The sequence below is a fragment of the Malaclemys terrapin genome, chromosome 3, assembly GCF_027887155.1.
Source record: "Malaclemys terrapin pileata isolate rMalTer1 chromosome 3, rMalTer1.hap1, whole genome shotgun sequence".
Taxonomy (NCBI): domain Eukaryota; kingdom Metazoa; phylum Chordata; order Testudines; family Emydidae; genus Malaclemys; species Malaclemys terrapin.
The window spans coordinates 119,423,856-119,447,100 of NC_071507.1; the positions used below are offsets into that span (position 1 = coordinate 119,423,856).

At 46.8% G+C, this 23,245-nt stretch overlaps 1 protein-coding gene across 2 annotated transcripts in view; it reads right to left on the reverse strand.

Annotated features, from left to right (window-relative positions):
* The window catches only part of SLC35F1 (solute carrier family 35 member F1), a 380,070-nt gene extending 357,885 nt beyond the window's left edge, over positions 1–22,185 (reverse strand). For both annotated transcript variants that reach the window (XM_054024409.1, XM_054024410.1), the window contains exon 1: positions 21,491–22,185. In XM_054024409.1, coding sequence (XP_053880384.1) covers positions 21,491–21,663 — 173 coding nt within the window. In that variant the 5' untranslated portion in view covers positions 21,664–22,185. The remainder of the gene's footprint in view (positions 1–21,490) is intronic.
* Positions 22,186–23,245: the final 1,060 nt, after the last annotated feature.

Consider the following 23,245-nt stretch of genomic DNA (forward strand, 5'->3'; position numbering starts at 1 on the left):
ATAATTCCCTTCCCTGAGGTTATAGAACACTTCTCATGCATCCAAATGAAGGGGGGATAATGTATCTAACTGCACTGTTATCGCGATCATTATACAATGAAGATCAGACCAGTATAAGGATTAACTTGTAATTACAACCTGCCCTATGCACCAGATATTATTATGAACTGGCAATGAATGGACTAGAAGACTTAAGAGTCTTTGGCTAGGTCTACACTACCCGCCTGAATTGGCGGGTAGAAATCGATCTCTCGGGGATCGAATTATCGCGTCTTGTCGGGACGCGACAATCGATCCCCGAATCAACGCTCTTACTCCACCAGCGGAGGTGGGAGTAAGCGCCGTCAACGGGGAACCACGGAGGTCGATTTTGCCACCGTCCTCACAGCGGGTAAGTTGGCTCTGATAGGTCGAATTCAGCTATGCTATTTGCGCAGCTGAATTTGCGTATCTTAAATCGACCCCCCCCCCCCCCCCCGTAGTGAAGACCTGCCCTTTTTCACCTCTAACTGTTATGTCTCTCTGCCTCTCTCACCTCACTAGATCCCAATGGGTAACATCTGAGGGTTGTATGTGAAAAAAGCAATCCTACCCATATCATGCAGTTATCTATTTTGGCAAGTTTTTTTCCACATACACACCTGCTTCTCAAATATTCTCTGCACACATGTACTTAGTACATTTGGGAAGTAACTTAGTTCTAAGTTAAATCTGTATCTTTGTTCCCCTTCTTGCCCTGGACCCTGCCACACAAAGCCAACCAGAATATAGCTCTGATTAGATATGATCTCATAACTCCAACCCTGCAAAACATTTAGCACACTGGTAGTCCCAATGTGATCAATGGAATGATATTGACCTGCCTGAAGTTAAGAATATGCCTAAGTGACTTGCTAGATTGATGCCCACATGTCCGAAAAGAATGATCTAATGCTAAAAGACAGGCAATGTAAGAAGAACTAGACAGTTTATATACTCTAAAATAAATCACTGTGGAATAATATCAAACATAAGTATGCTTTGTTGGATACATTAAGACCATTCATAAAGATCATCTTCCACCAACTTTTATTCTTTAATTGGATTGATCTTTAGGGCTCCCCTTTTAAAATTTCTTTATTTTTTTCCAGGTGCTAAAAAGTAAGAACAAGTCTAACATTAACTATTTATAACTGAATGACAGCTTTCATTCTCATGATGAGACTGACCAAAGCAACCAAGATTTTGTACGTTAGAGATGCATGGACATTTGCACATGCCTAATTTTAAACTCAAATACTCGAAGTGGGTGAGAATATCAGTTGGTTACATGTTCATGTAGTTAGCGAATAACTCAGCTAGCCAGATGCCTAATACTTGATTTGAACTAGGTATTGTAGCAAAGCTATACACAAACACATACACAATGGCACACACCAAACTTTGAAAATCTAGCCCCAAGCCTTTTCAGAGAACTAGTCTTCCAGCTCTGCAACTGTGTAGCAGTGAGTGTGTTGTGATGGACTCCTTGCTACATTTCCAGTTAAAAGAAGATCAAGCAAGAAGTATAGGACACACCACAGGGAGCCCCCCCTTTTTTTTTTAAGGCAGAATTGCCAGATCTATATCCTAAAATCTACCCAGAAGTTTTGTTAATGAACTGTTGATGACTGGATTATCAAGATTATGCAGATCCATAAAAAAGTGGTGCAATGCCAGCTGGTTTTTGCCAAGGCTCAATCAGTGATGGAGTCAGAGCAATAATTATCCTGGGAGAGATTCTTCCCTGCATGTTAGGGAGAGAGGGAGGGGAGGGGAAGGGAAGGCACATTACTGAGGGTATGTCTACACTACGGGATTAATCTGAATTTATATAATTCGAATTTTGGAAACAAATTGTATAAAGTCGAATGTATGCGGCCACACTAAGCACATTAATTCGGCAGTGTGAGTCCATGTACCGGGGCTAGCGTCGATTTCCGGAGCGTTGCACTGTGGGTAGCTATCCCATAGCTATCCCATAGTTCCCGCAGTCTCCTCCACCCATTGGAATTCTGGGTTGAGATCCCAATGCCTGATGAGGCCAAAAACATTGTCGCGGGTGGTTCTGGGTACATCCTCCCCCCTCTCCAGGGAAGCAATGGCAGACAACCATTTTGCACCTTTTTCCTGGGTGAACAGTGCAGACACCATACCACGGCAAGCATGGAGCCCGCTCAGCTCAAGACAGCAGTCATGAACATTGTAAACACCTCACGCATTATCGTGCAGTTTATACTGAACCAGAACCCGCAAAACCAGGCGGCAAGGAGTAGGCTACGGCAGCGCGGCGGCGAGAGTGATGAGGACATGGAATTCTATCAAACCGCGGGCCCCGGTGCTTTGGAGATCATGCTGTTAATGGGGCAGGTTATAGCCATGGAACACCGATTCTGGGCCCGGGAAACAAGCACAGACTGGTGGGACCGCATAGTGTTGCAGGTGTGGGATGATTCCCAGTGGCTGCGAAAATTTTGCATGCGTAAGGGCACTTTCATGGAACTTTGACTTGCTTTCCCCTGCCCTGAAGCACCAGAATACCAAGATGAGAGCAGCCCTCACAGTTGAGAAGCGAGTGGCGATAGCCCTGTGGAAGCTTGCAACGCCAGACAGCTACCGGTCAGTCGGGAATCAATTTGGAGTGGGCAAATCTACTGTGGGGGCTGCTGTGATGCAAGTAGCCAAAGCAATCACTGAGCTGCTGCTACGAAAGGTAGTGACTCTGGAAAATGTGCAGGTCATAGTGGGTGGCTTTGCTGCAATGGGATTTTCTAACGGTGGTGGGGCGATAGATGGAACCCATATCCTTATCTTGGCACCGGAGCACCAGGGTACCCAGTACATAAACCGCAAGGGGGACTTTTCAATGGTGCTGCAAGCACTTGTGGATCACAAGGGACGTTTCACCAACATCAACGTGGGCTGGCCGGGAAGGGTTCATGATGCTCGCGTCTTCAGGAACACTACTCTGTTTAAATGGCTGCAGCAAGGGACTTACTTCCCAGACCAGAAAATAACCGTTGGGGATGTTGAAATGCCTATAGTTATCCTTGGGGACCCAGCCTACCCCTTAATGCCATGGCTCATGAAGCCATACACAGGCAGCCTGGACGGGAGTCAGGAGCTGTTCAACTACAGGCTGAGCAAATGCAGAATGGTGGTAGAATGTGCATTTGGCCATTTAAAAGGTTGCTGGCGCTCGTTACTGACTCGGTCAGACCACAGCCAAACCAATATTCCCATTGTTATTGCTGCTTGCTGTGTGCTCCACAATCTCTGTGAGAGTAAGGGGGAGACCTTTATGGCGGGATGGGAGGCTGAGGCAAATCGCCTGGCTGCTGATCATGCGCAGCCAGACACCAGGGCGATTAAAAGATCACACCAGGAAGCGCTGCGCATCAGAGAAGCTTTGAAAACCAGTTTCATGACTGGCCAGGCTACGGTGTGAAAGTTCTGTTCATTGAAAACCCACCCCCTTGATTGACTCATTCCCTATAAGCAAGCCACCCTCTTTATTAACTGATTATAAACATACGGCGAGAACTGCCACTGAAAAAATTCAATATAATAACAGCCTTTTGGTTGGGCTGTGCACTGGGGTGGAGATGGAGGGTGCATGGAGCCTCCCCCCCTCTCCCCCTGCGTTCTTACACGTCTGGATGAGGAGGCTATGGAACATGGTGAGGGGGGAGGGAGGTTATACAGCAGCTGCAGCGGCACTCTGTTATCCCGCTGTCATTCCTGAAGCTCCACCAGACGCCGGAGCATGTCCGTTTGATCACGCAGCAGCCCCAGCGTTGCAGCCTCCCACCTCTCATCTTGAGCATCCCTCATGACCTCACGTTCACTGGCATCTTTCCTGTATTTAGATACTGTGTCCTTCCACTCATTCAAATGAGCTCTTTCATTGCGGGTGCATTCCATTATTTCCGAGAACGTCTCGTCTCGCGTCCTCTTTCTCCGCCGCCTTCTCTGAGATAGCCTTCGGGACAGAGGAGGGAGGCTTGAAAAATTTGCAGCTGCTGGGAGGGATGGAAAAAAGGAGAGAAGTTTTTAAAAAGATACAGTTTACAGAACAATGCTTATACTCTTTCACAGTGAACAACACTATTCACATTACATCACATGTGATTTCAGTACAAGGTCGCATTTTCCATCTTAATATTGAGTGCCTGTGGCTTTGGTGTTAGAGATCATAGACGCAGGTCCGGGCAACAGAATTCGGCTTGCATGTGGCCATGGTAAGCCATTGTCTTTCAGCTTCTGCGCCCTCCTTTCCCACATACCAAGCAAAACACGTTGACTGCAGCAGTTTTCCTGTTAACCTTCAGTAGCAGAAAACAAACTAACCGCCCCCATTCAATTCTCTGGGATGATCGCTTTATCCCTCCCCACACCACATGGCTGGTATCAGGGAAGATCACTGCAGAAACCAAACTAACCCCCCCGCTCCCCCCACCCGCCATGAATTATCTGGGATGATCGCTGTACCCCTCCCCCCACCACGTGACTGGTATCAGGGAAGATCCCTGCTAGCCAAAGGCAAAAAGCTCAGCGCCAATCCCCCCCACGCGCTTGACTAACTGCAGGGAAGGATTTCTTTTCAGCCACAGGCAAACAGCCCACTAGGAATGGCCACCTCTGTACCCTTAATTAAATTCCCGTATTTCAACCAGGTTACCATGAGCGATATCACTCTCCTGAGGATTACACAGCAAGATAAAGAACGGATGTTGCTTGAATGCCAGCAAACACCGGGACCATACACTGCCAGGCTTTGTCATGCAATGATACCAGATTACTTGCTACTAGCATGGCGTGGTCAAGTGTCCTACCATGGAGGACGGAATAAGGCTGCACTGCCCAGAAACCTTCTGCAAAGGCTTTTGGAGTACCTCCAGGAGAGCTTCATGGAGATGTCCCTGGAGGATTTCCGCTCCATCCCCAGACACGTTAACAGACTTTTCCAGTAGCTGTACTGGCCGCGAATGCATCCCAAATCCTCAGGGCAAATTAATCATTAAAAAACACTTGCTTTTAAACCATGTTTTATATTTTAAAAGGTAAACTCACCTGAGGTCCCTTCCATGGGGTCGTGGTCTTGGATACTGGCTTGGGAGGGTACTTCAGTCAGGCTGAGAAAAAGATCCTGGCTGTTGGGGAGAACGGAGTGCTGTATGCTCTCCGCAAGCTTGTCCTCCTCCTCCTCCTCTTCCCCGTCCACAGAATCCTCAGGTGTGGCTGATGAGATTACCCCCGCCTCGGAATCCACGGTCAGAGGTGGGGTAGTGGTGGCGCCCCCCCCTAGAATTGCATGCAGCTCAGCATAGAAGTGGCATGTCTGCGGCTCTGACCCGGAGCGACCGTTTGCCTCCTTTGTTCTCTGATAGGCTTGTCTGAGCTCCTTGACTTTCACTCGGCACTGCTCTGAGTCCCTGTTGTGGCCTCTCTCCATCATGCCCTTGGAGATTTTTTCAAAAGTTTTGGCATTTCGTCTTTTCGAATGAAGTTCTGCTAGCACTGAATCCTCTCCCCATATAGCGATCTGATCCAGTATCTCCCGTACGGTCCATGCTGGTGCTCTTTTTTGATTATCGGCCTGCATGGTTACCTGTGCTGATGAACTCTCTGTGGTCACCTGTGCTCTCCTGTGCTGGGCAAACAGGAAATGAAATTCAAATGTTCGCGGGGCTTTTCCTGTCTACCTGGCCAGTGCATCCGAGTTCAGATTGCTGTCCAGAGCGGTCACAATGGTGCACTGTGGGATAGCTCCCGGAGGCCAATACCATTGAATTGCGGCCACACTAACCCGAATTCAAAATGACAATATCGATTTTGGCGCTACTCCGCTCGTCGGGGAGGAGTACAGAAATCGATTTTAAGAGCCCTTTATTTCGAAATAAATGGCTTTGTTGTGTGGACGGGTGCGGGGTTAATTCAATTTAATGCTGCTAAATTACATTAAAGTCATAGTGTAGACCAGGCCTGACAGTCAGAATTCCTGCCAGGAATTCCTGGGATGTCCATACTAAAGCAGTAGCTCTACCACTCTGAGAAGGTGCAGTATGATCCCTGATCTGAACATCTGCAAGGGTTATACCAAGGAGTATGGACTGCACACCCTAAGAACACTGGTTTCTCCTTGTACAGGGCACAAAGAGGTGGAGAAGTGTAACATACACCTTCTGGGTGTGGTGTTCTGTCCCATCTAGTGGTATGGAGACCACTGAGAGAGAGTTAAATGAGTCTGGACTACAGCCTTAGCTAAGAGCCAGGGGGCTTTTAGCTCATGCAGCAGAGGTTCATACACTAAGCTCCAGAGGTCCCCAGTTCAATCGTGCCCGCTGACATCTGAGATCTGTCAGTGTTACAGAAGTTCTCTGCAACCTCCCTACAACTTGGACAGTTACATAAGGGCCTGTCAGAATCTGGATTTCTGTTGAGAGGATTCAGTAGCTTCACTAGCTGTTAATGCAATGGGAAAGATCCTCAGTTGATATAATCAGAATAATTCCATTGACTCTGAGCTATACCAGTTTACACCAGATCTGGCCCAGTATTTTAAAACTACTCTTAATCTCACCTATCCTGTTTCTCTGTTGCATCTCATCACACAAGTCTGTGCCTGGCTTTCCTCCCAAGACCCTAAAAGATGATGACACCACTGTGGTTTCATTTTCTACTCTACACTTTCCCTGAAACCTTCACTACACCTTTAACTCACATCAGGTCCAACTGCTATGATAGTGCATAGCAAGAGGAGGGCAAAGATGGCTTAAGGCAGTCAGTGGAGGCCCTGGCATTAATTAGAGCAGTATATTAGGGTGTTGCTCTAGCAGCTAACAGCCTCCAAAGGGCTGCCTATGTGCTGTGTGGCAGCCCAAAATCTCCATTCTGCTATGTTCTATGGAGATACCCCCTCCCATCCACAGCATGTCTCCTAGTCTGAGGCTCATGAGAGGAGCAGTGTAGTGGGCTGGCAGTAAGGCAATTTTCCCCTTACGCTCTGTGGCACCTCTATGGTCCCTGTATGTTGTCAGAATGGTGTATATGGGCCAAGTGAGGAGAGAGGACTATCTCCCCTCATATTTTAGAAAAGTGTGGACATTTTAATTACTTTGCAGTCTCCACTCAGAGCATCTGGGAACTTCTTCCCCCTGAACCCTTTAATAAAACCCAGTGAGGAAACTATGTGTATGTCTCCCCTTTTGCCTTTATATAAACTAATCACTAACTCTAGTGGTTCTACATTCTAGTGGTTAGAGCAAAGAACTGGAGACCAGGAGGATACTGGTTTCTAGTCCAAGCTAACAATATAACTTTAAAATGCAGTGTGCCTTTTTGCTGCATGGCTCATTGTCACATAAAAGCCATTATAAAATGTGAACAAAACAATAATTTTCAGAGCTTCTAAAAAAATTGGGAATGATAGAGGAGTTTTATATCCGTCTTTCATAAAAACTACTAGGGGAGGGTGTGAGATTCTGATATCTTTCTTTCCAAAAAGCATGGTGGAAAAGAGCTGCCATCAAATAGCTCCTTAATCTACTTTCTAGTAAATGAAGAAAAATGTCAAGTCACACTGAAATATTTTCCAGCTAGGACAAAGTAATGAAAAAGAATCCAACTCATAAAACAGCATCATTTTTAAAATCAATGTAGCTTAATAAAATATGGTCAAGCAGGCTTTTGGACATACACATGCCATTTTCTTTGACAAATGAACATCAGAGCTCAGCAATCAAATGGCCATAGCTATAAATGTTTTAAATTATGCTTTCTTCCATCACCAGCTAATATTGGCTTATAGGTCACAAATAACTTTGGAGCTGGGGAGGCCATAATTATGGTCTTGTTACTGGACACAAATTAGCACATTTATCAACATTAGAGCTGCAGTGATCTATTTGCTTCAGAGTAGCATGCTCTGGCAAATGAGCTCCACAAAGTCTGCAATGCTTATTATCTTGTGAGCATAATGCCATTTGCTCATCAGTTCAATGTTTTATTTTGAGACTGAATGTGGCCATTAAAGGCTGCTGATGGAAGAGGGAGCCTAAGAAGAAAACTGACCACCAAGCCAGCAGGAAACTGAAATCAAGCATGGGAGTGAATGGATCTGCTACAACAAGAAGCTGAGTTCAGAAGTAATTACTGAAGATTACAATCATTTTGAAAGTAGAGGATACACCCTTGTGTTTGGATGCAGGGATACCCTTTCCCAGGAAACGATTTGGATAATACTTACCATAGGGTGCAATGTAGTATGTCCCAAAAGTCAAAAACTTTCTTTAGAAGTATAATGGGGAGGCAATAATACAAGTCACTGCAGCAGGGATGGTTCAGCAGCATCCAGACTGGGTGTGGGAAATAAACTTCCCAGGTGGGGAACACCCCTAATCCTCACCACCCATCGCTCAAGTTGAAACAGTTCTGAGGATTTGATGTATACATGTCAAACTCAAGGCAGAATTGGCTGGCATCCAAGACAGAGGAAGATGATTATGATAAGGGGAAAACATATTGAGCATTGTGAAGGGGTGTTTACTCCACGCACAGGTGATGAAAGGGTTAATGTGGACTGGAGAGGCTAATTAACCTGGTTGCACCTGAAGGGTGGGCCAGGCCCAATTAAAGATGAATTCTAGCTGGGGAGGATCTGGGTGGTTTCAATAAAAGGATGGCCAACTCCTGAGAAGAAAGACAACTGTAGGCCAGAGCTGCTATCCGCAGAGACAGGGCTAGATAACAAGAGCTGTCATACATAGCTACAAGGGGGCTCGCTAGGAGTGGTTATCTTCCCCAAACTTCAAAATGCTGAATGTACTTTCTTCAGTCACGCGAGAGACCGAGAGGGAAAGCAGAAAGCCTGAGCCTCAAAAGGAGCACTTTTTTCAATGAAAAAGGAAACCAGGTGACAGAACTGAGCACATGGAACTTAAATTGTTCACATAACTAATTCTACAGCCACAAATACTTGTATCTTTCATATTTTAGTCCTCAGCTGTATGGGGGCTGATAAAATGTAAGTTAGGGTTACCATATTTTGAGTGTCCAAAAAGAGGACACTCCACGGGGCACTGCCCCCAGCCCCGCCCCAACTCCAACCCTCCCCTGCTTCCCGCAAACATTTGATTCGCGGGAAGCCTGAAGCAGGCAGCAGGTAAGCTGGGGGGAGTGGGGGGAGGAGGCGCGGCCCAGTCTGGCCCCCCCAACCGAGCGGCTCCCTCCGACAGCCGGCCCCGGCCCCAGCGTCTCCAGCCTGGCTCGGCTCCTGGGGTGCTGGCCCCGGGCCAGCCCCCGGCCAAGCGCCCAGTGGCCCCCGGCCCAGCACCCCCAGCCCCGCACCGCCGGGCCCGGCCCGGTCCCCGGCCCTGCACCCCCGGGCCAGCCCCCGGCCAAGCACCCCTGGCCCAGCACCGCCGGTCCCGGCCCAGCACCCAGCGGCGCTGGCCCCTCCCTATTTTCCCGGACATGTTCAGCTTTTTTGGATTTCCCCCCGGACGGGGATTTGAGGCCCAAAAAGCCGGACATGTCCGGGACAATCCGGACGTATGGTAACCCTATTTAAGTTTATCATTTTTATTTATTTATTTGCCTCCAATGACTTTAGCTGAGCATGAACTCAACTCACAAACCTGAAGAATTTTTTAAGCTTCTTCACCAGGCACTTTTCCCCAAACTCTCTTGGTGATTGGCCCTAATCAGCATTCAGGTGTTGATTTGTAAGGCTAGATTTAAAGGAAGGGAACACCTCGCTAATAGCCCCAGTGTTTATCCCTGCCTGCAGCAGCAGCAATGAGAAGGACAGAGACTCCAGCCATCTCAGAAGACACAGTGTCACAAAGAACTCCTCTCATCACAGCTGGCATCTGGTCTTCCCCTCATTAGCACATTAAAGCGACTCTGTCCATTTGATCAGAGCCACTCTGTGCAATCCACCAGAGTTCTCTATGGAGCCATTTACACTGCTACTCTTTTGAAACCGTGCCTCTCCTCCCCCAGTTCAAGAGGCACTAACCTCTTCCCAAAGCCTAAGTTACAACCCGTGTCAAAATTTCTTTCTTACAACAGGTACCCAATAAGCACAGACTTTCTGAATGTCACAGTTCAACTGCAGAAACACACATAATTTGTCTTTCAAATTACTCCATCTAAGAATAGCTTTTTTTCCAATCAGTATGTGAGATTTTTGTATTTTAGAATACAGGGCACTGGGCAGGCTTCTGCCCTAATACATCACCCTTTGAACAATTCCTATTTCAGAATGACTCTCAAGGCATACTCAATGTATGGTGCAAATTCTCAGGAAAAGAGAAAGATAAGGGCAACAGAGCATTAGGACATTAAGTCTAAAAGGGCTCAGAGCCTAGTGAGGGATGTGTTTTGTTGGCTCCCATGATGGGGAGAGGGGAAAAACGACAGGACGGGCTGCGTCCCACGAGATTTCCAGCTCCCACAGGACTTCTGGAGTAGGCTTTAGGTCCTGCAGGATTTGGTCAATGGTTTGGAGCCATCAGGTCTTGCAGGATTTGACATGAGATTTGGAGCTGTGATAAGATACGTGCTCAGAGCCACTTCCTGTTTGCTGGTTTCCAGCAGTCAGCCCACCCTCTGTTTCTTATGTAGATTGCTGCAGGCTGTGCTAGTCGCCATTTTGGGGCTGAGAGAGAATTTTTCCCCATACCACCAGATTGGTTGAGGATTTTTGCCACCCCAAGCAAAAAAAAAAAAAACAAAAACACCTCCAGGAGCACAACTGCTGAAGCGCAAAAAAAAAAAAAAGTGTCTGGAATGCTGCCCCTGACATTGTGCCGCCCCAAGCATGTGCTTGATTTGCTGGTGCCTAGAGCTGGCCCTGGGTTGAAGCTGGTTGGGTTTTTTCACCTTCCTTCAGCGAAACCTGGGTTGGGTTTTGGGCAATCAGAGGGCTGGAAATTCTCCCCCTCCCAGAGGGCACAGTTTGGATCTACGTGACAGTCATTTAATTATTGCAACTTTTGTTAGGTGCCCAGTGCAGGAACTCCCTGATTTAGGCTCCAGAGCCCAAAAGATAACATAATGGGCATCCCGAGTGCATCTTCTTATGAGATGGGGCAACACGTCTAGCCCCAAGGGGGCAAGTGCTAACCAGGAGCTGGGATGCTACTCGGTGGGACCGCCCTGTCAATGCGCTTAATGGCGGTACTGGCTGGAGGTCGAGGTCCCCTCTCACTTCAACCTCCAAAAGGGGGAAGGATGCTAGTGGGGGAGTGGAGGAACCCAGAGTCCCTCCTAATGTGATCATAGGGATGGACACACACACACACACTCTCTCTCTCTCTCTCTCTCCTGCATATTGAGAGATATCAGGCTGCATTCCAATAAACAGACATACTGAAGTACCATTTGGGGGTGGGGAGGAAGATACTAATATTATAATACTAATAGCCACATAATACTAACAGCCACATATTTCTCTTATTGCAACACAAATCACTGGGAACTGTATCTTACCCAAGGGTGTGATTTGCTTTCAGAATGATGGCTTCAAGTAAAATATTGGGAATAGGGTACAGTAGAGAATTTCTGATCAGATATGTTTTGCCTTGGTCCACTTTCCAAGATCTATTTTTTTTCCCAGTCATAACATCTGGGTAGTGGAAGACGGTAGCACAAGCCCAAGATATAAAACTAAGATAGCCAAAGATTGTTTTTAAAAATGGTCACTCTCAAACACTAAATCAGGAACTGCTGTTTCAATAGCAAGCATTCCCCAAACACCACACCCATGCAGATATACAGAACACACACTCTGTAATGGTCAGATACAAGTTTCTTCCCTGAAGAGCAAAATAATAAAAAAAGGCTGTGAAAGAGCAAGTGTTTGCTTTATCTATGATCCAAAATGTGCATTTTCTTTGACTGCATGGAAATTTTGAATATTTTTTTCTAAAGGTGAAGCAAAAGCTATGTGAAAAGGCCTCAGATCCATTCTTTTCCACCTGCCCTTATTCTAGGGGATCTTTAATAGCTGTTTGAATGTTTTAAAAATAAAAATGCCAAAGAAAGCTCATTCTTTTGTTCTGAACAAAAACGCTTAGTTCTTTAGGGGATTCCAAAGGGGACTATATTTGATCTCCAAGTTGCTTTCATTAAAGCAGAAATGCCATAAGTTATTTGGATTGTTGTTTGTGTCTCAAATCAGTCAACTGAATGATGTTATTGCTTTGGGGCAGTGAAATAAATTGCCTTGGTTTTATTATTTCTAAATACGTAAATATATACATACATATCTAATTTATCATAAGAATATGCATTTTTAGAAAATTATTTTTCTGGGATTATAGTTTTTGTGGGTTGCAATGTAGTTGTAGGGCACATAATATTTCATGCTCTTATCTCAAGATCCCATAGCCTTGGCATACAGTCCAGGTTCAAAGCTATTGAGCAGTATTGGGCCAAATTCTTCCTTGACTCTAAAACTAGTAATGAATTCTGTCCATTATATATTGAAGGAAGCAGGGATTTGCTTAGACTGTACCCAGACAGCTGTATTCCTTAACAAGAAGTATCAAAACAGACCTTATGTACAGACTATGTATTTATTTTGGCAATAAAATTAGTTATTTTCTAGCCTATATGAATTATCTTTTTTAATACAATTTCATTTTCTCTTTTTGTAATAAAGGTCATGGTTTCTTCTGCAAGCATGAAATGCACCCATTTGTAGACAGACAGCACAAGTCCTACCTCAGCACTGTAAAGATACAACAAATGACACAGGATTCAGGGGGCCTAAACTACTCTCAACCCAATTTTTGGTTTCAATTTTATAGTTTCTCTTTAAACTTTAAAAATGATTTTTAGGAACTTTCAAAACCATGAAGTACCATTCACAAAAAAAGAGAGATCCTTGAAACAGAAATATAAACTGTTGCTAGATTCTGCAACAAGTATTCATTTGTGAAAGTACCAGGAGGTGGAGGAGAGTAAAACAAGAAACATTATGTACAATATAGATCTAGTTTGATTAGAAAGTTTTATATAATATTGAAAATGTACCTGGAGTATCTTGCAGTGTTGTTATATACCAGGACAATTTTTTTGTTTACAGAAATTCATCAGGAGATTGTAAAAATAATAAATAACAAGACACTCCAAAGAAAGACCAGGTGGGTGAGGTAATATCTTTTATTGGATCAAAGTCTGCTGGTGGAAGGGACAAGCTTTTGAACTTTACAGAGTTCTTCCTCAGGGACCTCAGAGCTCTGTGAAGCTCAAAAGCATGTCCCTTCCATGACTAGAAGTCAGTCCAATAAAAGATGTTATCTCACCCATCTTGTCTCACTCTGGAGTATTTTGTTGTTTATTATTTTTACTATCTCCTGGTTAAGTTCTATAAAAACATTATTATATGCCTCAATTAAAAATAGAGATAAATAAGCTTCACCGGTTAGAACAGACCCAGAAGCAAGAGGAGGAAATATATTAAGCCTTAAAAGTAAATAAGTTTTTAGTAATTTCCTTCTCAATCGAAACTGTATCATCATCCAATACCCACCAGAGTGGCACTTGGATATCACTCTGGAGTACAGAGTGTTTTGGTCTTACTATTGTACTTTATGCTGCTCTGAATGACTTTAAAAAGCAACAGAGAGTCCTGTGGCACCTTTAAGACTAACAGATGTTAGTCTTAAAGATGGCACAGGACTCTCTGCTGCTTTTTACAGATCCAGACTAAAATGGCTACCCCTCTGATGCCTGTATGATTTTGTTTACTTGAATGAAATAACATTGATTAAATGTAAGAACATAAGAGCTGCCATACTGGGCCCATACCAGAGCTTTAGAGGGAGTGTACAGAACAGGGCAACTATGAAGTGGTCCACCCATCTTTCACTCCCAGCTTCTGGGAATCAGGGATTTAGGATCATCCTGAGCATGGGGTTGCATCCCTGACTGTTTTGGCTAACAGCCATTGATGGACCTATTCTCCATCAACTTATCCAGTTATTTTTTTTTGGACCCAATTATACTTTTGGCCATCACAACTTCCCCCAGCAATGACTTTCAAAGGTTATGAATGCATTGTGTGAAAAATACTTCCTCCTGTTTATATTAAACCTACTGCCTTATTAATTCCATCAGGTGACCCCTGGTTTTGTATTGTGTGAAAGTGTAAACAATACTTCTCTATTCACTTTTCTCACACCATTCATGATTGTATAGACCTTTATCATAACCCACATATTAATTCTTTTTTCAATATGTCCAACTTTCATCCAATCATTTGGTTATGTATCAGAATAGCAAGGCCTAGGGTAATTCACTTTATGATCCTCATTTCAGTGAATACTTTGTCTGAATCCCCTAAGGGGACAAACAAACAATAATTGCCCTCCATCTTTCAGCAACGTTTATCCTTTTTTCGGTTCCTCGAAGGCGGTGGTGTTCCCCCTTTTCAGCCTGAGGTTGAAACACATTTCAAAAAGATCAAAGAACACCAATCAATACTTTCAAGGTGATTCTTTGCCTTGCTGTGCTCCCTTTATACCACTCAGATGACAAAGGGAGTTAGGGTGACCAGATGTCCCGATTTTATCGAGACTGTCCCGATATTTGCTTGTTTGTCCCGCATCCTGATCAAACACTGGGACACTGGACAAACAAGCAATTTTGCCCTCCTGGAAGGGCTCTTGCCCCCCCCACACCCTGACTCCGCCCCCTCCATCCCCCATTCGCTCCCTCCCCAAATCCCCGCCCTGGCCCCGCCTCTTCCCCATGCATGTGGCACTCCTCCTCCCTTCCAGGCTTGCTGCTGTAATGGCAGGGCAAGCCTGGAGGGAGGGGGTGGTGGCCGGCTTCCAGTTCCTGGAGCTGGTGAGTAGGGGCACTGGGCGGGCAAGGGGGGCTGGCAAGGGGGCTGCTCCCCCAGGAGGGTGACGGAGGGGCTCAGCTGAGGAGCCAGGACGAGGGGGCAGAGGGCGACTCGGCTCCTTACCTGGCATGTGGCAGCCGGCGCAACATGCTGGCACGGGGCGGGGAGCCGGGGTCCCGTCAAAGCCGATAAACTTTACATGGCCACTCGTGCGGCCCCGAGCCGCTCTCCCCCGCTGTTGCTGGGGTCCGGAGCCCCCCCATCTACCTCCTGGGGGAGCAGCCCCCTTGCCAGCCCCCCTTGCCCGCCCAGTGCCCCTACTCACCAGCTCCAGGAACTACCCCCCCGGGTCCCGATATTTCCGGTCAGTGATCTGGTCACCCTAAAGGGAGTGGTGACGCACAAGACCCATGTCGGAGGACTATATACACCTGGTGAAAGTTACAGCACCCCAGGCTAGGATTACCACATGTCCAGATTTTTCCAGGAGCATCCATTTGTTGAGGTAGCTGTGCTGGGAAATCTGTACAGGTATCAGTACACACTGCCAGCTGTTTAGTTTTATGGTTTCAGGAACCTCAGAGCTGGCAACCCTACACCAGACAGCTCTAAACTGCACCAGGGCCAGGCAGAGGATCAGGATACCACTACTGGTTGTTGATTCTCTTCGTAGATACATAGATTCCAAGGCCAGAAAGTATCATTGTGATCATCTAGTGTGTCCTCCTGTATAACATAGGCAATAGAACAGGCATCGGCAACTTTTGGCATGCAGCCCATCAGGGAAATCTGCTGGCAGGCTGAGACGGTTTGTTTACCTGCCACGTCCGCAGATTCAGCCGATCGCGGTTCCCACTGGCTGCGGTTCACTGTCCCAGGCCAATGGGGGCGGCGGGAAGCGGCGTGGGCCAAGGGATGTGCTGGCCACCGCTTCCCACCGCCCCCATTGGCTTGGAGCCACAATTGGCTGAACCTGTGGATGCAGCAGGTAAACAAACTGGCCCGGCCCACCAGGGAACTTACCCTGGCAAGCCACGTGCCAAAGGTTGCCGATCCCTGTGTTATACCTTTCTCTGCTAGACTGTAGAGCCCATTATCAAACATTTGTTCCCCATGCAGGTATTTATAGACTATAATAAAGTTACCTCTTAACCTTCTCTTTTCCTTCTCTTAACCTGAAATAGATCGAGCTCCTTGAGTCTATCACTATAAGCCACGTTTTCCAATCTTTTAATAATTCCCGTGGCTCTCCTCTGAATCCTCTCCTATTTTTCAACATCCTTTTTGAATGGTGGGCATCAGAAAGTTTCCTCCTCCTCTCCTGTGCTGCCCTGGATGGCTGTAGGAGAGGGGAGCCATTGTTTACTAGGTGGTCCTCTAGGATCAGACAGAGCCAGTTGAGTTCCAGTCCTGGATCCCACAGCCCATGGGGAAAGGAAGCAATGGAACAGCTAGAGCTACTCTCCTCCCTCAACTGCAAAGCACCACATGGTCAGCAGGGGACTGCTGAGCAGTTGTAGCAGGAAAGTAACAGCAGCTGCTCAGAGCTCTGTCAGCTCACATGAAAACCTCTCTTAGGGCTGCAGGGCAAGCATGGAAGATAGTGGAGGATAGAATACCCTCCTTCCTTCTCCTCATAACAATGGGCCTAGTTCAAACACTTCATTTTAAAATTTGCAGGACATGAGTCAGGAACACATTTTCAGTTCAGGATCAAACACAATTTTCAACCCTTAACACTACTTACTGTCTTGAGAGCCACTCTCTCTGGATACCATGGCTTTAAAAATAACGGAGTTTGTTCAAAATATGGTAGATCATTTTCACCATTAATGGCAGCTCAGAATTTATGTTCAAAATAATTCCAGTAAACCCCACCTTCCATTACCTGTTTCAATCCCGCTATCCCTCTTTAATGCTGAGCACCTTCCAATTTTGAATTGTATACTTTGGTTTTCTGCTATTGCCCACCTTCCAGTAAGACAGGCACTCTTATCGATCACTGAAATAGATTTTTAAAGCCATCCACTCCCGTTTTCAATACATCTCTTTCCTCTGTAACCGTTTGGAGATTTTCTTCCATAGTGTCCACATTGCCTTCTAATCTTGGAACTTACTGGGGGAAGGTTTCAACTTCACCTTTCAACCTTTCCTCCATATGTTTTCACAGCTTGTAAAGCAATTTTAAGAGAAATCTTGGAAGACAATTCCGGATTCACCAGGTGTCTGAATTACTCTCTCTCTCTCTCTCTCTCTCTCTTTCTCTCTGTGAGAGAGAGAGTTCACAACTGCTAAGAGTGCCCTTCTCCTGCTGGCAGTTTCCTCCCCAACCAGGCCAATTCCAGACTTCAAATAAGTTTTTGGCAAACTCTGCTGGTGCTAGCCTGTTAGTTTATTTGTTTTAGGAGACTTCTCTAAGCAGGAAAGAGAAGTATAGCCCAAGTAAGTTCAAATAAATAACATTTCACAAATGTCCCAAACAAATGGTAGATAAGAGTCACAGATAAAATACAATGGGCACCACTTTTCCAACAGAGGAAAATGTATTGATGCAGAGCAATTAGTACTGGCTTCTGGTTTTGATATTTCTATTCCCTCCTTCCCCTTCTATATTTGCATTTTACCTTTCATAGCACGTGAAAGCACAAATGCTTTGTTAGGTTTCATGTGGAGATATTTGCATGAGTGCCATGACATTATACAGGACTGAGCTCTTAGATTTTTCCCATTTAAACAGTGACTAAAACTCAGGTAAAATTTCCATTGATACTTACTGCAGGATGGAGCTACAGGTTATTCTAACGTAAGAAAAGGCTATTTTTGACCTCCACAGAGATAACACCCTTAATTATTTTTTTTTTGTATGGAATGTTTTAAAATAATCTGTCAGAAGTGCTAGAGCTTGGGATATTGTCATTTTATTTAGGTATAAATTAAAATAAATAAAATATCAATTTGGCCCTTGATAAATGCACTAATGGGCAAGATTCACATATACAAAGCCCACATGATAGCAGAAGAACTACATGGGCTGGAAGAACCAATCTAGTACCTCATGGTCATGGGTAGGGTAGAGTCCACTAGGAAGACCCTTTTGTGGTCACTATTCTTGTCCATAGGCTGGAGTATGGGTGCATGTGGTCTGTGTATCTGACCCACTGGTCACTTGGACTGGTTAGAAAACAATTCAATTTTTTGAAAAACATCAAGATTTCAAAATCTGTTCATATTGCTGATTTCAATGAAAAAGAAACCTTTCGAAATTTTCCATGAAAAAACAAAAGCTGCCCCTCACATCCAAATAGCATAGTGGTTAGGTCCCTCCATGGGGATGTGGGAAACTTAGGGTACATCTACACTACAGGGGGGAGTCGATTTAAGATACACAAATTCAGCTATGTGAATAGCGTAGCTGAATTCGACGTATCGCAGCCGACTTACCCCGTTGTGAGGACGGCGGCAAAATCGACTTCTGCGGCTTTCTGTCGGCAGCGCTTACTACCACCTCCGCTGGTGGAGTAAGAGCGCCGATTCGGGGATCGATTGTCGCGTCCCAACGGGACGCGATAAATCGATCCCCGAGAGGTCGATTTCTACCCGCCGATTCAGGCAGGTAGTATAGACCTAGCCTTAGGTTCAAGACTTGCTCAGAGTTTATGTTCAAAGTAATTCTAGTAAACCCTCCCTTCCAGGTGAGTGCCTGACCACCAAGCTATTGGTTGGCCTGAAGACTTATCCTCAATCTCTCCTGCTGGAGCTGTCCCATTTTATATAAATAATTAAATACTCATTGGGTCTGAGAGATAGACTGAATCTATATTGTGATAGTACAGCACCTAGCCTGGAATATGGAAAACCCAGGTTCAAGTCCATGTTCCAAATTAGGTGAGTACCCTAGCTACTAGATTATTGGCTATTCTGGGGGGGGGGGCTGTTTCTCTCTCCTTCATACATATCCTGGCCTGGAGAAATTTTTTTTTTTTAAAGAAAAGAAAAGTTTTCCCCTGGCCACACACACACACCTCTACTGCTTCCCTCCCCTCACAAATTCCCATCTGCAGTGGCTTATGCAGAGTTACCAAAGAGCCCATCTCTATCAAGAAGAGGTGCAGAGTTCTGTGTGCCCACTGCCCATACAGCAGAACCATCATGGTTCAGCTGGATTGAGGCATCTGGTCAATGTGGCATTGAGTCTCTGAGTCTGTGCAGATAAGATTCTATTTGTTTCAACTATTCTTCAATCTTCTATATTCTTAAATAACTAAGTACAAATATCAGAGGGGTAGCCGTGTTAGTCTGAATCTGTAAAAAGCACCAGAGGGTCCTGTGGCACCTTTGAGACTAACAGAAGTATTGGGAGCATAAGCTTTTGTGGGTAAGAACCTCACTTCTTGCATCTGAAGAAGTGAGGTTCTTACCCACGAAAGCTTATGCTCCCAATATTTCTGTTAGGCTTGGTCTACACTAAACCCCCAAATCGAACTAAGGTACGCAACTTCAGCTACGTGAATAACTTCAGCTACGTGAATACGTGAAGTTCGAAGTACCTTAGTTCAAACTTACCTCGGTCCACACGCGGGAGGCAGGCTCCCCCGTCGACTCCGCGGTACTCCTCTCGTCTAGCTGGAGTACCGCAGTCGACGGCGAGCACTTCCTGGTTCAACTTATCGCGTCCAGACAAGACACGATAAGTCGAACCCAGAACTTCGATTGCCAGCCGCCGAATTAGCGGCTGGGTGTAGACATACCCTTCGTCTCAAAGGTGCCACAGGACCCTCTGTTGCTAAGTACAAATATATTTTCTCCTTAAGAAATGCTTTTAAGATCCTCCTAGAATTATCAGAATTCATTAATCAAAAGTAAAGACAGGGTTCCCTGAGGAATCAGACAAATACCTTCAGGATTGATGGTAACAATCATTGCTTCCAAATTTTTAAAAGCTTGGAGGAGTAAAGGCACTCTGTCTCCAAAAGCGGTACATTCAGAAGAGGGTGTTGGGCTTTTTCTTAGCTGTTTACCCAGGCTGCACTTGTGTGAAACTAATGTGGGTGTAATGTGAGATGTGAACATTCGTACACACCTTCCCTCAGGTGTCAGCAGTGCTGCAGTTGCCCAGTAGGGCAAGTAAAACTGTGCATACACAAAAGTGATAGCTTCAGATGGCCTGCTAGAAATGAGATGGTATGCCGATGAATTATTTATCTCCCATTCTTATGGGGAAATTTAATCACAGCCATTGTTTTGGATTCTTTGAATATTAGATATGTTAGTATCCAAGGTAGACGAAACAAGTAATTTGCAAAGGGAAAACACAAAAATTAAATAAATTGATCTAATGTTTCACTGGATTCATTCTTCTTTTGCTGCATCATCTAACACATTCTTCTTATAGTCATAATATCTTAGCATGCACAATTCTGAACCACATGCATAGGCAAATCTGCCCATTAGAATCTCACCAACACTTCACTTCCGATGCCAGGGCGCATATCTTGACAAGCAAACTGGCTTAAGTAACCAGAAATCAGGCAATAACGAATCCAGACCCATTTAAAAATCTCCGGAGGCATTAGACTTTGTTTGTTTTGGATATTATATGTACACAGGCACACACAGTAAACCCACACACAAATAATGACTAGCCAGATCACCTCAGCTATGACAATTTTACAGCGCTGTTTCTACATCCTCCCACTTCAAGCTCATACCTCCACTCAGCTAAACTGGTGTAATTCCTTAGGGATTTCTCCATTAAAAATCAAAACTGCAGACTGTATAACATGGAGCCTACTGTTATTTCTTTTTGATTGTACACTGTGAATATGAGATTAACTAGCAAAATTTAAGCATTTGGAGGTTTATTCTATGGAGTTCTCCCCCTGATGGAGTCACTAGGCATGTAAAAATTAACATCTTCCAGCTCTGAAAGGAGGGAGGGAGTGGGAAAAGGGAATCCACAGTTAGACATAAATTTGTTAGTCTCTAAGGTGCCACAAGTACTCCTGTTCTTCTTTTTACAGTTAGACAGTACATGGTGCAAAGTGCCCTTCCAACAGTCAGCAGAGCGGTCCTGTGTTGAGAGCGAACAGGGAGGAGCAGTCGGGTTCTTAACCCCAGTCCTTTCAGCTCTAAGCCCTGGCAGATAAGGTCACTTCCACCAGCTTCTCTCTCTTCTTAACACTTTCGTGCCGCTTTGGGGCACCCTTTGCCTCGATCCCTCCGTCCCTGTGTTGCTGCAGGACGACTTGGGCTGGCTGTGAGCCCCAGACATGTGGCATCTGCCCTCCTACGCCCGGGTCAGCAGCACCATCCCCCGCCCGCCCGCACCATGAGGGAGCTTCCAGGACTGGACGGGCCGCCCTGCTGTTTAAAAAGCCCGAGGGCACAAACAGCTCTCCCCGCCCCCCCTCCTCCTCCCAGCTCTGCAAGGGGCAAAGCTGGGGAGCAAATGCTACCCGCTGCTCTGAGGGCTGGTGGGGGGCAGTGAGCTGGGCACCCCTGCCCTCTCCCCGGCTCCACAAGCGGCTCCTCGCCGGGGATCCCAGCCCGCCGCTGCCCGGCCCTGACGGCGCTGCTCTCCCCGCGCCGCCCGGGGCCGACCCCTCTCCTCACCTGTTCAGCACTTTCCGGAGCCGCTGGCGCACGCCGGGGGAGGAGGAGGCGGAGATGCTGCTCCTGCCGCTGCCGCCGGCGCCGCCCTCCGCCGGCAGGTTCTCGATGGTCGCGACAACATGGTTGGGCTGCGGCGGCTGCTCCGGGGAGATCATCGCGGCGGGGCTGGGCATCAGAAGGCAGCAGCCGGGCGCATGCTGCGCCGCACAGCCGGCCGGGCGACACTTCCGCGCGGGCGGCGGCTCGCTCGCTTCTTCTCCGCGCAGCGCCAGCTCCAGAGCCACGGCCACTGTGCCCCGCTCCTGCTCACTGCGCGGCCATGGAGCGAGGGGCGGGCTGCTGCTGCTGCCCCCACTGCGCCTCGCCTCGCCTCCTTCCCAGCAGCAAGGGCTGGTCACAGCCCACGAAGTGGCCGCAGTTTGGAGCCCCCCCCCCCCCCCTTCCCAGCGAGTGTCTGGTTCTCTGTGGATCAGAGGAAGCCGCTGCCGAGCTGGACTGAGCCGCTTTGTGTCCCCCTCGCGCTGCTCCTCTGGCTCCCTCACACACAGACACACACACACAGCGTGCGGCGCTCAGGTGCAGCCCGCGGCTCCGCGCCGGGCTCAGTCCCTCGGCCGTGTGTGCGGTAGCTGCCTCCCTCCGTGCGCGGGGCTGGCTGGAAGCGAGCGCGAGTCACAAGCAGGGAATGAACGCGAGTGTAGCACTGGGAGCCGAGACGGAGCCAGTGGGCAACAGCCCTCCCCTCCCCGCCCCGGCTATTCACACCCACCAGAGGGAGCACATGAAGCACCGAGAGCCCCCCAGCCGCCTGCCCCCTCCCGGAGTGGGTCTGCCTGCCGGGAGTTGTAGTTTCCAGTGCCCTCAGGGGTTTCCCCCCCTCCCCGCCTTCAGTACCAGCCACCCGCGGACAGCGGCAGGAGGCTGCCAAAAGTCATAGGAAGTTTAAAGCCGCTGAGGTGAGATATGGGGAGTCATCACAACTAAGGCAGGCCGGAGACCCGCAATCCCAACTGTCAACAAATGTTAGGGTGTCCTTCGGCCTCAGAACAAAAACATGACGAACAGTTTTCCACCAAAAAAGCAGCCACCCCCAAAACAACTAACCACCCAAAGGCCAGAGTGCCCCCCCAAAAGAACCAACTGCCCACTGGACAGGGCACCCCCCAAAAGCAGCCAACCACTCAATAACAAGGGCACCCTGTGACATACTGGGGTGCAATCCAGACCAGTGAGGTCTGTGTCACGCTTGCCCTGCAACCTGGGGTGCCTTGCATTGCCTTACTGTGGTAGTTCCCAACCTGGACCTCTCACATACAGCCACCAGCCTGCAGGTCACTCCCAGATATGTTTGTGTAACTGCAGCCCATCAGTCACACTGTGGCTCTCACCGGCCTTGGTTATATTACAGGGTGCTAGTAACACACTCCCAGTCCCAGATTTCCCCCCAGAAATGTATGTCTTGTACTGCCCAGCCCCCTCCTGGATAGTCCAAATATATTAAGTCTGTACGCTTTTAAGGGAATAATATACACACAATTTGCCACCCTAAATGGAGTTACCAGAGACTTCCAAATTGAACACACTGGATTAGATGAAATAAAGCAAGTTGATTAACTACAAAGAGATAGGTTTTAAGTGAGTATAAGTAATGAGGCATAAAAGTAAAAAATTGTTACAAGAAAATAAACATAAAAATGCTTTCTAGTGCCAAGCTTAACAAATTATATTAGATTCAAATAAAGTTGCTGACCACAT